Genomic DNA, 15,907 nt, shown 5'->3' with positions numbered 1-15,907 from the left:
TTCACATTTTTCTGGATAAGACCATCTGTTTTATCTAGGCCGATATATGATCAGCCCAAGGGAATCACAGTCTTATTTATTATTGCAGTCAATTCCAAGACACACTAGCTTTCAAACGCACAGCATAAATTTACTAAACTGCTATTATATTCCAGATACTAGGTGTCTAGCATGTTTATGCTCAGTCAAGCTTCTAAGTATATGATCTTTATCCAATGGCCTTATTTGAGGAAAATCTCTTGAAACATTCCACTCCAGCCATGAATTTCCTTTAGCCTGTAGTAAGGCTAAGCTTAGGTAGAATTACGAATGGGTAAAGAATCACAAATACAGCTTCTTTCTTGTTGCCACTTTAAGGTAAGCACCTCTTAATTCCAGGTGCTTAGCACTCATAGTCTCTCATCACACTTTCCTGTCCCTTTTTCTTCTCTGATCATACCGTCAAATTCAGTGACTAACATGGACCAGCCCTACATGTATTTCAAAATACACCACAGATATCTTTCCTACACTTACGGAATCACACTACACAACTTGGACGGAGTTTCCACTTTTCTTTTACTATTCACTAAGAGTTTTCCAGCTTAGACAAATTTCCCCAATCATTGTATAGGCTTCTTGAACACAGGGAGAGTGCCTTCAACTTCTTCAATATGCTTTTCATAACCCAAAGCATGGAATCAGATTTGTATCAGACCTGATATAATTAAAATATTTATTAATAATTAGATGATTTTAATTATTTGATAAGAAAGATTTTTAATTGCCTGGTGGCTAGTATGTCTAGCTGAATTGAGGCTGTAGCATCTCCTCAGTCCTCTATATGGTCATAAGTCTCCCTTTTAGGATTGTCATCCAGGAAAGGATGATATTCTAACACCCAGCATTTAGATTTGCTAGGCTAATCCCATGCTTTCTCTTGTAAGCCAACACTAAGGGGTCCTTGACAAGATCTTGATGCGTTTGCAAGGGTCTGGGCCCGGCGCCAAAACCTGTAGGATTTCCCAAGTTACCTGCTCTTTGTTTAATGATACATGACTTGTTAAGAATTAATAACTCTGAAGTAGGCTGTGCTGTTTAAAAATTAAAAAAACAAAAACAAAAAAACCAGTTACCTATGAGGCCACGTGAAACAAACAAACAAACATTGCAGGCCTGTCTTTGGAAATAAGGCTGTTGTTGAACTCAATGAGCCACATGTCATATTTTGTTTATCTGAACTATGCTATTCAATAAGGCTGTTGTTTATCTCAATGAGCTACATGTTAGAGTTTGTTTATCTGAATTATGCTAGTCAAGAGACATTTGTTTAGTGCTACTATGGGTTAAATAGTATATTTTTGGTGGGATTTGAAAAATAAATGTATTGCCCAGTCCATGTTCTCTGAGAGCTCAAAATTTATTTCTAGTTATATATAAGGAGTGGGGAGATAGACAATTATAATATGGTGTTAAAGAGTGGAGGAGGGAAATAAGCTAAATAGTGCTTGATGGAAAACTAATCCAGGCTCAAGGTAATGGGTGTAAAAAGGGATAAAGAAGGTTTTGCAGAAGAGTTAACAGATGATACCTAAAGGATAAGGAAAATGTAATTGGGTAAAGAGGAACTAAGGAGATGTCTTGCCATTTTTATTTTCTGGGAGTAGAAAGTGCAAAAATTGTGAAACAAGGTGAAAAGAATGACACAGTTGAGGAACTGCAAATGGTCAGTACGGCTGGAGCCACAGGAAGGAAGAGCAAGTGGTGATAGATAAAAGGATAGAAATAAGGAGTCCAAACCACGAAGGGTCTTGTATGCTAAGTAATTGCCACATCAGCTCTCTTGGGTGACATCATATTGGTCCTCAACAAATATTTAATACATTAACTATAGAAAGAATTATATCTAGACACAGGTAGCCATAATGTTTTCTGTCATCTAAAAATATTTAAACAACTTTTCACTAAATTCAATATACATTTGTTTTTATTGTTTATTATTTATGTATTATGTTAAAACTACTGGAGTTTTACATATGAAAAGAGGAGGTTATTCCAATAGCAAATGCTAACACCATGGACTGAGATGGAAAATAAAAACTACGTGAATAATGCCTTTTCTATCTTGAGAAATAAGCTAAATAGTGTTTTTTTAAAAAAATACTTTTAGAAAATATACTTGAAAAGTGGAAAGAAGAGAGAATGACATAGCAGAGTTCATGTTTGGTAAGAGGGAAAAAAAACCCTTTCATTACATTAAGTTTCTAAATCAAGAACTCACAATTTTCTCCTGGGTTTCTAAATTTAGTAATATTCCATTCTTAATATCCCTGGCCTTATTCAAAACAAGCACCACTGTTTCATATTTTATGAGCACATGCTCTTCTCATAGTCTGTTTACCGTAATATATGTTATAAGGCAGAATCATTCTCGGATACATCCTAAGACAATCTTCCTTTGCCATCTCTCAAATATTTCAAATTTAAACATTCAGGTGCACTGTGAAATAAATTTTGTATCCATCAGACAAATAAAACTTCATTATCCTTATGGCATTAAACCCAAGGAAAACATAGGACTAAGTAACAGTAATGCAATATTAATGATATTGGAGTATCTGAATTATTCCATCAAATTAAGTGACTTTATTATAAAAAAAATTCAGAAAGCAGCATGCAACCTATAATTTTGCACAGTAGCTATTAATATAAAAATATTAGCATAAACAAATGGCATTTCAGCTAGAGCTCTACTGACCAATAAAATGCTCTTAGGATAGTGTGATTTTTTTTTTTTTTAAAGAAGTGTTATAAGCTGTATGTATATTAACATTCTTTGAAAAAATAATTCCACTCCTTCTTAAACAAACTCCAAATGTGGGAGTAAAGCCTTTTGCTGTCCCCATTGCTTGGAATGTTCTTCATCAAGACATACAGTTGATTGTTTCCTCATTTATCTTCTGTCCTTATTTAAATGTCATATTCTCAATTAAACTTTCTGTGACCACTGATTTAAAACTGGAGCCCATTCCTTCCCTCTTCTCCATTTTTCTACATGTAACTTGTCACTGTCTAGCATGCCCCATATTTAAATTAATTGTTGTGTTTACTGTTTGTCTCCTATTATGATGTAAATCTTATGAAGGCAAGAACCTGTGTCTATTTGCTTCACTGTCCTATCTCCAGCATCTAGAACGGTGCATGGCAAATGATAGGCACTCAAGTACATATTTGTTTTGTTAGTAAATAAATATATTTTTCATAGAGATGTTCATTACAATTTTTAAATTTAAGTGGCAAAAAGATCAAAATCATCCTAAATGTGTAACAATTAAGATACGGTTATATAAACTGAAGAATTCATTTATATGAAGGAATATTATGCAACCATTAAATATGTTCATAAATATTTGTAAAACACAGAGAAATACTTATATTAAAATATTATGAGAAAAAATTCCCCAAATTTGCATAGACTACCAGCACAACTACATTAAAACAAATAGAGAAAACAACAAACAGAAAGATTTAACATGGAAGCAGAGGTTGTTTTGGAATACCTGTGATTGACAGCCACTTGTTTTTCTCCATTGTTTCTATTTTAAAGTTTAGATAATTAGCACAGTATATGCACAGAGGAAAATTAAACAAATTACAAGAAATACCTTAAAAATGTAATTTGTAGGTTTATTGAGAACATTGCCCTTGAGTATGATTTTGCTTACAGTAAAGAATGGTGGGATTATTTCCAAAAATCCACAAGTCTGCCTATTAGAAAGTGATGGTGAATAAAGTAATTCTTATAATTAAACATAAGCCTATTACATCCAGCCTGAGGAAATATCAGTTGCTATGGCTGAAACAATCAAATGAAAAACAGTCTGCTCTGCAGTTTCATATGGTTAAGGAAAATATAGTGGTCACACATCCTGGGTATCTGTTCAGTAGTTAATTTATGATAGTATTTCATTTTCTCATAGTGAATTCAGAAAAGCCTAATGAAGCAATACTTGAACTGACAGTCTATTTGCAAAATAAATGCAATTTTAATCTTTGCTTAAATGCTTAAGTAGGTACTTTAAAGTCACCTAATTTGAGAGCTCTTAATAAGAACGATGAAAATAGTACCTTACTTTTTTCAATGCACTGTCTTTCCCCACCAAGGTATTCTGACATGTAAAATCTATACATTTTTGAGATAGGGCACTTACTACCTTACATTTCACTGGGAATCTGAAGTGGCAGTGTAGTTTTCTGTTTAATTATTGCTATATACCAAGGCTTAGATTTATCCACCAAAAAATAGCTGGCCAGTAGCCAAGTGGGCACTGATTCATTTCTAGTAAAAGATTAATGCTCAACATAATACATTCCACTTATTAAATATTCCAAACATATTATCTTGGCATATAGACACTGTAAATATTCTCTTAACTGTGTTATAAATAGCTTTGTGGGACAAAGGTCAATTCTGAGCTATAAATGCCATATTGAGTTATTTTTAGTGAGAGACACTATTACTCAATCCTAGATTAGTGTGAATGGCTAAACAGAATAACTGGAAGGATTCTCCTCAACATGCTTAAGGCTTTGTGTTGTGGAGGTGTGGGTGTGAAGATGGACCTCCATTGCCACCTTATATCTAAAAGGTAGACTACAAATAGACAGGAGAATGTGACTTTGTTAGCAGTAGGGGAGAAGGAAAAAATGAGATTGAAAGAGGAAGAGAGGAAGGGAGGGAGGGAGCCAAACACTGAGATGAATGGATGTTAACTAATCAAAGCTTAACTATGTAGTCAGGGTAAATCAGAATGTCCAAGCTATTCAGGGGCAAATTTATTTAGTTTTCTCCTCACCATAAAACTTCAACTTTATATATTATTAGATGTCTTTCCCTTTAGTATCCAAGTCAATATCTTTAATTTTAGCCATTTTACCTAAGGGAGAAATGACATCTTTGCAGTTTTCAGGAAAATGACTACACTATAAATTGGGATTTGCTTATACAATGTAATAACAATAAAATGTCCATACTCTTTCAGGCCTCACTGATGTTTGTGTATTTTACCCTGAGAGAAAAATACATCCAAGAATCCTAGAATTAAAGTACCTTTTTTGAGGCTGCTAGTGTAGCAAGCATTGATAGTAAGAGTTCAATGGTACAGGAGCACGGCCCCTCAATTCCATTTAACATAAAACTGAGATTAGATTATGCACAATAAAAAGGGGATTTGTAGAAAAGTTTTTTGAAGCAAATATGTATTTGTAAATTCTACTAAATATTGAACTCAGATCCAGCAAAATTACTGTTGGAAAGAGACCTCTGGATTATTCAAGCTGGTGATTAAGCCTTTAGCTAATGACTTCCTTCTAGACTGTGTTACTAAAAGTCCCAGTTGTGCCTTTCAGGCCTCATCAGAGCTCCTCAGAAAAAAGGAGGAGGAGCTGAAATGCTGATCAGCTCATTTCCTTGCTTTTAGAAGTGCTGATGGAAGATTACAAGGGAGAAGATATTGGAATAATTCAATGCATGTCAGTCCCTAGAGTACTGCAGATAAACGACACCTGACTTAGGTAGATATAAGATGATGGTCTTTAAGAGACGTTCTCTTGGCTTTTCAGAAAGATGCTAGGCCAAGTCTGGATAAGTATCTGAAAAAGCCTCTGCTCCTTTATGTAGTAAATGAATCCCCAGACACTTGTGTTCCTGAAAGCTTTGAGATGTACAATGTTCTGGTGTATCTTAGTCCCAAGATTAGCTAGATTATTAAGTAGGTTTCAAAGGATGCTGATTTTCTAAAAACAGTAGATATTAAAACAAACTGAGGAGGCTGGGCCATGGAGGCCCATATCTATACACCCCCACATTTTCATGGCCACACTTCCACAACACAAAGCCTTAAACATTACTTGCCTGTAATCTTAGCATTTTTGGTGGCTAAGGCGGGAGGATTGCTTGAACTCAAGAAATCAGCCTAAGCAACCTGGGGAAACCCCATTTACAAAAAATGCAAAATTAGCCAGGCGTTGTGGCACATGCCTGTAATCCCAGCTACTTGGGAGGCTGAGGTGGGAGGATCACCTGAGCCTGAGAGATTGAGGCTGCAGTGAGCTGTGATCACGCCACTGCACACCAGCCTGGGTGACAGAGTGAGACCCTGTTTCAAACAAACAAAAACAAAAACAAATACTGAGGAAATAAAGGCTTGGTGACCTGAACATGCCACCTCAAGATATGCTGATTTGTTATATTGATTATTTCTAGCTGAAGGCACTTGAGAAACAGCAGGTGCAGGGAAGGCTTCCTGACCTTCCCTTAAATGCAAGTCATAAAATTTCCCATGAGACAGGTGCTTTCCTTGTATCAGAAAGAAAAGAACATTCTTATCACTGGAGACTGGGAGTTGAAGCTGAGATGAATCTGGACAAACCAATCTACTAAAACAATGCATCTTCCATTGATTTCCCCCATATGTCTTCTAGTCCCTGCCCCACAATTTACTTCCCCTCTCTTGTCACATTCTCACAATGTTTAACACATTTTTTTAAAAAAAAGGTACTTAAACTTTTGGACCTAACAGTTTCTTGGGATTCTCATTTTCTTTATGAAGGCTGCTGTGTATATGTAAAAATAATTGATAAAATTTGTATGCTTTTTTTTCCTGTTAGTCTGTCTTACATTGATTCTGAGCCACAGAACCTAAGAAAATAGAAGATTTCCTCTCCTACATTATTGACAGTAATCATCATTATTGATTGAACAGCAAGTGAGCTTATTTCTTGATATAATTACTTCACTAAATCCTCACAATAATGCTACTTCTTTGCCCATTTACAAATGAAACATTTAGGGTTTTAGCTCTAGCTTGGTCAGTAATTAGCCAGATCTTATATAAACTTCTTACTTTCACTCCCTTTCTCCCTATGTATACAAATACGTACCTGCCCTAAAGTTATACTAAAAATTAAGTGATATTCGGAAATAAAGATTCTGTGATAGAAAAATCTGGATATTTGTAAGTGAATAGAAGTATCTGTGAATAAAGCATTTTAAACCAAAGGAGAAAGAACTAAAATAATTACAAACAATGAAAATGTATATATATGCTTATAAGAAATACTGCATTAATTGGAATTCTGTTCATTTGTTGAATTTTTACTCATTTGCAAATATGTAAATTGAGATTTAAAAGCACAAATTAAATACCAAATAATAGTGATGCTGACTGGTGAATTAAAGTCAAACCACATATTTCTAAAGTAACTCCCATGGTTGGTATTGCTCCTCTGAGAATCAGTGAACTAGAACTACTTAAGTCGATGTAGGAAATAACCTTAAAAATACAGCATTGAAAAAAAAAGCCAAATATGTATGGAGTATTTTGAGTTATAATGACTGGGGAACATTACTGGTGTGTAGAAGGCAAGGACATGAGATTTTCTGGCCTGGACAGGATGGTCTACCCAGTGTGATAGCCCTTTATCCCACGTAACTTTCAACTGTTTTGGCAGAAAAATGTGGGATCTCCTTTATTTTAATTAATGAAGAAATACTTATTTTAATAAGAGAAAAAAAATCCATGATTCTATTACAAAGTTGTTAGGAAAATTTAATATCATGATTTCTTTTTCTCCTTGTTTTTCCCCACTCAATTGTTTCTCCTGTTATTATTTATTTATTTTGATTTCATCACTCTCTCACCCCAGATCTGAGCACAGGAATTGTTTGAGTACTACATATAGGGAAATTTGCCAGAATACTCAGTTTCCTCATTTTTTCTATTTTCATAGATTGAAATTTGTCTTAGCATGCTATCCTTACTTGAGTTAGCTATTTCTCAATTTCAGTTGTCATATATTAACGTACGCTTAAATGAATACTCATCCTAATACTAGTTTTTATTCAATGTCCACTTGTATCTCCACTCTTTTAATTCACCTGTATTTCTTCAACAGAATTATTATAAATCTAAATTTGTTCCTGATAACTAAGTTCAAGTATTTGTTTTATTATGCATTTTAGTATCCTAATACTACAGCCCTTATGAATTGAAATATACAAGAAATTATTATAAATTATTTCCTTTATGTTCTCTCTGCTGTTAAAGTTATTGTATTGATTTTATTTTTAAGGTGAATAGGTAGACAATAAGAAGGCATTATAAAATATTTGTTATGGAAAAGGCAATGTTGGGTTACAAATCATTGTTTTAGACCAGGGTTTGGCAAACTTTTTGTTTAAAGAACCAACTGTGAAGATTTAGGCTCTGTTGGCCACATAGTCTCTATTGCAACTACTCAACTCTGCTGATATAGTGTGAATGCAACAATAAAACAGATCCAAAAGAATATAAGTAATTGTGTTAACAATAAATTTTGTCTACAAAAACAGGCAGAAGAATTTGGCCTCTGACACTTGGTTTGCCAATCCCTGTTCTATATTCTTTTTTCTCTACCATATAGTTTTTCATTATACACCCACCCATCCACCACACTTGATTTATATTCTGTCAGTGAATATATAGTTTGTTTCCATTATTTTGCATTTGCAAAAAATAACCCAGCAAACCTTTGCACATGTCTGCAAGTAATTCTCCATCTAAAAAAAGAAATGCTGAATCCTAGGGTATGTGATTTCAAATTTGACTGATTCTTGCCAAATTGTTCTTATTTTTGTTTGCTTTCTAGAGTATAATTTTTGTCCTTGTCTTTAGGACTTCATTTAGGCTTCTGCTCAGGCTTTTAAAAAATTCTGAAGTAAAAACTTAACTCATGTTTTTTACTTTAATTTCGTTTATTCTTTATTTGGCATTACAGTTATGTTGCTCAAAATTCAAAAGTTCACAGAAGGTATCCAGTAAATCTTCCCTTTTCTGTGCTCAGTACCTCGTGGTTCTCTTTGGAAGCAAAGCAGCTCAGCAATTTCTTATTTAAGTCTCCAAAGAAAACCTAAGCATTATCAAGTAAATACATATATACATACTCTTTCCCCAACTCTTTAGTATACAAACGATAGCATACTATACATGCACAATTAATCTTGCTTATTTCATTTCACAATATTTCTTGGAAATTATAATAGATGCATAAATTGGCAATGTCTAGAGGCAATTTTGATTGTCACACTCGGCAGTGGGTGCCATTGGCATCTAGTGGGTAGAGATCAGAGATGTTGCTAAACATCTTGCAATGTACAGGGCAGCCTTCACAGCCAATCATTATCCAGCCCCAAATATCAATAGTACCAAGGTTGAAGGAACTCTACTTAAGTGATATTGAATCAGGTATCAATCATGCTTTTCAACTCTCCTGTAGTCTAAAAATATTGATGTGTTAGTTTATCAGTTTCTGATATTGCATGTTAAAATAGCTATTTTTATTTTTAAAAATAAGTTTCTCCCTCTCTCTTTCTCACTCTCTATATACACACACAACACACACATACATAAGTACATACATTTATCATGGTTATATCTTCTTAATAGCTAATTTTATTAGCATGTAGTATTACTAGCCCTATTAACATCTTTATATCTCAGCTATTTATATTCTTGCATCACTTTTCTTTTGGTTAGTATTTACGTAACAGATTTTTTTCCCATTCCTTTAGTAGTTTTGTATTAGATTTAATTCTATAGCTGGCATATTTTTGAATTAAAAAATCTATTGAATATCACTTATTTAACAGGTGAGTTACTACTGTCCACTAAATGTTTACATTTGAATATTTGTCATATATCTTGATTTACTGCTATTTTTCATCTTCTAATCCCCGTGTTTTTCTTCCTCATTTGTTTTTCTCCTCTCATTTTCCTTGTAGATGATTGGTAATTTTTCATATTTTCCTTATTTTTTTTCTGGTTGTTTTGAAATCACTGTATTCATTAATAGTTTTCTTTTTTATTTTTGCACAGTTACTTAAAAAATTTTAATACACACAAATAATTAAAAGTTTTCTAACAATATTTTCTAGATCTTAATGTATTTATTATGACATGTTAAAATATGATATATTGCTTTTCAGCCACCTACCATCACCTTCATATGGTCATCATCCTTTAGAATTTTGGTTTCTACCTATGTAAAAAACATAAAACACCTTAATATGTCTTCAGTCAGTAGTTAATTAAATTTGTCAACATGTTTTAGCAGTATCTGTTGTAACTTGTTTTTATTCAGTCCACTGAAACAATATTGTTTATTTTCAGCCAATGTTTAATTTAATTTGTCAACATTTTTTATAAATTTTCATTTTAAATTTGGTTTTATCTTGGATCCACTCCTTCCTTCTGGTTTCACTTCTTTTCCTGCTAAAGAACACATTTAGCTAAAGAACACATAGTTCTTTCAGTGAGAATCTATGGGTGGTACAATTGTTCTGTTTTTGTGTGTGTGTGTGCGTGAAATTATCTTCATTGTGAACCCCTTCCTGAAGAATAGTGAACTGGGAGAATGAAATAAAAGAAAAAGAGAGAGAAAAGAAAGGAAGGGAAAGGAAGGAAGGGAGAGATGAGAGAGATGAAAGAAAGAAAGAAAAAAGAAAGAAGGGAGGGAGGGAGGGAGGAAGGAAGGAAGGAAGAAAGGCCAGCTAGTATTTTTTTCTAGTAAGCCAGATATTGTTCATTGCCTTTTGGCTTTTACTGTTGCTGAGAAATCTGATTTTAGTCTAATAATTATTCCTTGGTAAGTAAATTTTCTCTTTCCAGAAGCTTTGAAGATTTTCTTTATAATCCTTTATAATCTGCACTGTGACATGTTTAGGTATGAACTATATTTTTTTATTCCACCCAGTTCCTAAAGTGCCCTTTTGGCCTCAGGATTTATATATTACTTCCATTCTGAAAGCTTCTCAGCTTTATCCCTTTATTTATATATTCCACATTAATCTCTCTCTTCTGTTTTTTCAGATGTTTTATTACTCAGTGATTTTTTTGACTAAGGTAAATATAAACAGAAAGCATACTTGCATATCATATTACCTTTGACACTTAGCTTTCTGAGGAGTTCTTAGAGAGGCCAAAGCAATCAGGGATACAACTTTATGGCATAAGTCTATGACTCTCAGCCTTTGTGGTTATAATAGTAGATAATAAGAATGTGCAAATCACTTCTTAGATAGTCTCATAGTAAAATGACAAGATGTAAAAAAAAGTCCATTCTGTTTTCTTTGAAAGAATATAATTAAAAGCTTTGAAATGGCCCAGTGCAATGGACCACAAACAATTGTGTGTTTTTTTTTTTTATGTTTTTAGAATGATATAAGGATTAGTAACAAAATACCCAGTTAACAGTGGCTACAGTAACAGGAACATTTTACAGCATTCAAAAAGGAGTCTGGAGGTGCAACGTCTTAGCTTTCTGCTTGACCATCCACATCTTCTTAGCCATATCTTTCCGAATGATAATAAGACAGCTGCAGTGGTTTCAAACATCGTATCCTTCCATCTACACATCCCGGTGGAAACAAAGGAATGGGGATGCAAATATTTTTCCCTTGCATGTCTTTCTGTCAGGGAAAGAATTATTTCCAAGAAGCTCCCCTCTCCCCACCAATTATCTCTTTATATCCTATTGGATAGACTTTGTCAGATACTGATCTTCACACCAGAAAGTGGGATAAAGAGGATGAAATTAGCACTGGCTTAGAACATTCAGAATTTATTCCCTGAGTCTGGACATATTGCTACCTACACAAAATTATTTTCTTTCTTTCTTTCTCAGTAAGGAAATGGGAGAGTAACTGTTGAATCTATGAATACACAGCAGTTTTCACCACCAAGATTACAAATTCAAGCTATTAATTTCCATATTCATGGAAGAAAAAAAAAGGTGGCCTTTCTTTTTCTCATTTTCTGTCTCATTGCCATAAATAAAGAAAAGCAAGTTGAGTGGAATTTTTTCAGAAAATAGAATCATATTGGCTGTAAACCTGATACAGCAACCAGAAATCTGAGTCTGCCGTCAGTTATAGGACCTTGGGCAAACCACTAATGTACAGTTCCTCAACTGTGGAGTAAGAAAGATTGGATTCAATAAATTGCTATTCAGTCACTTCTCATTTTAAGTTTTGATAAGGCTTTTAATCAGCAGCTTAATTATACAGGATGGCTTTTAAACTAAAGGTAACTATATAGCCAAATTTTGTAACTCATAGACAACCTTGCATCCTGTTGATCCCAAATAATTAATGTGGCTTACAAAATAATTTAATTTAAGGGTAAGAGTACCTAGTAGAGATTCACCATTTACATTTAAGTTTTGACTAACATAATTACACTCAGATACTTTCTTCATGATGAATCTATCTGGGAAGAATGTTTTTGAGTCTATCTTCCCAAAAAAGCCTTACTAAGTGGTCTGGGGAAGATTTTTTGAGGTAAAAATAAATTTAAGAAATGCTGGATTAAGCATATTTAAATAAATATCTTTATCATTAAATTTCTTAGAAGACCTACAATGCCAAAGTATGTTGTGACTCTTCAAAAGAGATACATCATCTCCCAAATTTGACTGTGGGTCCTTTCTTCATGGAACATTTGAATTATTTCTCATTTTAAAATAATCATATCGCTTTACAGTTTTGTACGGAGTTGGTAATGAGTTGGTAAGGAAATGGGAGAGGTAACTGTTGAAGCTGTGAATACACAGCAGTTTTTAAAAATAACAAAATATTTTTAAAACATCATCTTGTAGTTATATGAATGCCTTTCCTTCCCAGGCATTTTTTGCACTTCCCTTGAACAATTCTGCCCTAACTGATTATAAGATGCCAAATTAATAATACTATTCTGGAAATAGAAAATAAACAGTAGGTTAAATATACATGAACATTTTACCACACATATTAATTTAATAAATATTGAATGGTATGAGCACTACCTTCACATTGTAAAGGCACAATATTAGAGGCAATGCACTATGTTGTTCCCAGTATTTTAACTTATTTCTCAATGATCTTTTTTAGGCCACCTTTTTGAAATATTTTATAGAATAAAGGTTTGGGGAAGCAGAGAAATATTACTTTAAGCTATTTTTCTCAATATGCTATAATAAATTGTAGATATGCTTAAACTCATTTAAAAGAAAGAGCAGGCAGATAACAGTAGGAAAGAACAGGAAAGTTTTTACTGCTTATAAAAATAAGTCAGTCAACAGGGGATTTCAGGCAGGAGTCACACTAGAACTGCTTGCAGACCAAAATTTCAAATCCTAAATAAATCTCTGTAGAAACTAAACTGCAAAAAATTGGAATGAGTTTTCATTCCTTGGTCATGTAGTTAATAAGGGATGGGTATTGCCTACTGGGAGAACCATCTTGCTGCCTGAAACACAGTAGAAATGACAGTAATAAAATACACAGAAGAATTTAGGGGAGCTATCAGGGGAGCAAATGAGTCTCCATTGGTTTAGTAGAGAAAAGCAGCCTTAAAACAAACAAAAACTTATAAAATAACTCCATCAAAGGTATGAGTTTTTATGGGAGTAAATAAGTCATCATCTGCTAATGAATAGATGGTAACAGAAGTGGCTTCTAAGGCCAAAGAATTTCAAATATCTAAGAATCAGGAAGAATGGAAAGGAAAGTTCAAGATATAATCTGACCTAATGACGAAGTTGCAAATAACAATAATAAGATGATGAATATTTGTTAAGCAGATACTTATGTCTATTATTTCACAAAACCCTATGAAATAGTTACTACAGAAAACAAAGGCTTAGACATGTTGAGCGACTGCCCAAGTTCTTCAGAACTTTGACCAGGTCATGGAGAGTGGTTTTGTTTTGGTTTTTTGAGATGGAGTCTCACTCTGTCGCCCAGGCTGGAGTGCAGTGGCGCGATCTTGGCTCACTGCAACCTCTGCCTCCTGGGTTGGAGCAATTCTCCTGCCTCAGCCCCTTGAGTAGCTGGGACTACAGGTATGCACCACCACGTCCAGCTAATTTTTGCATTTTTAGTAGAGACAGGGTTTCGCCATGTTGGCCAGGCTGGTCTTAAACTCCTGACCTCAGGTGATCCACCTACTTTGGCCTCCCAGAGTGTTGGGATTACAGGTGTGAGCCACAGCACCTGGCTGGAGAGTATATTTAGGATGCTAATTTATGTGTACATCATGGATAGGTGGGAGAAGACGTCAAAGGTTGGCAAAGCAAAAGGATACAAAACCATAATCACACCCAATCTGTCTACCATTTTCATTTTAAATTCTCGTTCAAACTGGAATGTTATTTTCCATTTAATAGATAACTTTATGGTTACATCTTTATAATAAAGCTTAGCTTTATTTTAAAATTAAAAAATTAAAAATAAATTTGCCATCTGCCTAACTGGATAACATCGCTATCTAGTGGCCTAAACATACTACAGCTACCACTTCCGAGGTGAGAGCAGGGGGCCTATCAAGGCTCTGAAGGGTGTGCCCAGCAGATACAATGTTAATAATGATGCCAAGCCATCCAAGAGCACACAAACTCATCCAAAGCAAACGTGCTGACATTCAATTAGAAAACCCATCTAGTCTCGAAGATTTAACAGCTTCACTGGGGGAAACAAACAAGCAAGCAAACAAACTACCACCATTGAAACAAGGTTTTGATGTGTCTCATTTATTTATTTTTCTTTGAAATTTTGAGATCCACTTCTCACTCCTTTGTTCACCTACCTGCTTGAAAATGTTTCCAAGCATTCTCTCATCTTTAGAGTAACGATATTGCCCTCTATTACCATGACCAAGGAAAGAAACAGGCATCAACTGCTAATGAAAGTCCATAACTCAACAGGGAGTCAATTTGTGACTTAAAGACCCAGAATCTGTCCTAGGATGAGCAAGCCAGAGCTAGACTTTGGTTTAAACAAGATGAAGATTTAAGGGACAGGAAAATACGAAAAGGTTTACAAGATTGGCACAGATGCAGCTTCAACTGAGGTACCCAATATTCCAGTGATAAATTCTCTTAACAAACATCCTTTGGGGCCTTTTAATTAAAATCAGATACTTACTGCTTCTTCAAATTTACTGCAAGGCTTATGTAACCCTTTGTTTCTGCAACCAGGTCGCTTACTGAAACTATCAGCATGATGAAAGGGCAAGGAAGGGCATGGAGAAAGAACCACGTCAAGGACTGGACCGCTATCATAACACTACTGGTGGGTTTTTGTCAAACCCCATCTCTGACCCTACATAGTTTAAGATCATGAAGGATGTGAGAGTACAAACAAAACAGTTTTTAAATCTTTTTTGCCCATTTTGGATGAAATAATTATAGAAACACAGGAGATCAGTTTAGATCTGTTTGAATAAAGGGACGGGGAGAGGCAATTTTCAGACATCCAAATACAGTATGTGCTTCTCCAGAATTTGCATCAGAGGCTGAATCATGCCCATGCAAATGGATCTTAGTTCAAATTCATGTCAGAAAAATCTGGAACACACTTCACTTCCCAAATGCAAATATCCTAGGAAAGCAACTGTCATTTCTTACCTATAATAAAAAGAATCTCCACTGCAATGTCACTGACTGTTGTGCTCCGAGTTGTGGACAGGTCGTCATTGCCAATAAAGCAAACGTTGTAAGGTACAGTCACGGCAACATAAAACGTTGCCAACAAAATAAGCCAGTCCCAGCCAGCTTTAAAAGTGCTAAAATGCAAAAGTATGAATTTGGACTTTTTTGCATCAGAAACTTTATACTCCGGAAATGCTGGTTTATCTACAAAAACATTCTGTGGATGAAGACAAAAAGGAGAGAAAGGAGAAACACATTATTAGAAACAAGGATTACATAGCTTGAAACACACACTTTTGTGAGGAGGATCATTCACTACACAATACAGTATCTTACAAGTTACTTTTAAAAGTTGGTGATGCAAAACATCTAAGCATCTAAAACTGAACAGAGATCTTTGTTATAAGGAACAGGAATATGCAGA

At 34.4% G+C, this 15,907-nt stretch overlaps 1 protein-coding gene across 2 annotated transcripts in view; it reads right to left on the bottom strand.

Annotated features, from left to right (window-relative positions):
• The window catches only part of KCNH8 (potassium voltage-gated channel subfamily H member 8), a 340,790-nt gene that overhangs the window by 141,092 nt on the left and 183,791 nt on the right, over positions 1–15,907 (bottom strand). For both annotated transcript variants that reach the window (XM_032267464.1, XM_032267473.1), the window contains one exon: positions 15,460–15,700. In XM_032267464.1, the coding sequence (XP_032123355.1) occupies positions 15,460–15,700 (241 nt within the window). The remainder of the gene's footprint in view (positions 1–15,459; positions 15,701–15,907) is intronic.

The sequence above is a fragment of the Sapajus apella genome, unplaced genomic scaffold (assembly GCF_009761245.1).
Source record: "Sapajus apella isolate SASKATOON/1434 unplaced genomic scaffold, GSC_monkey_1.0 scaffold4, whole genome shotgun sequence".
Taxonomy (NCBI): domain Eukaryota; kingdom Metazoa; phylum Chordata; class Mammalia; order Primates; family Cebidae; genus Sapajus; species Sapajus apella.
Note: the sequence above shows the minus strand (reverse complement) of the source record. Positions and strands in the feature narration are given on the sequence as shown.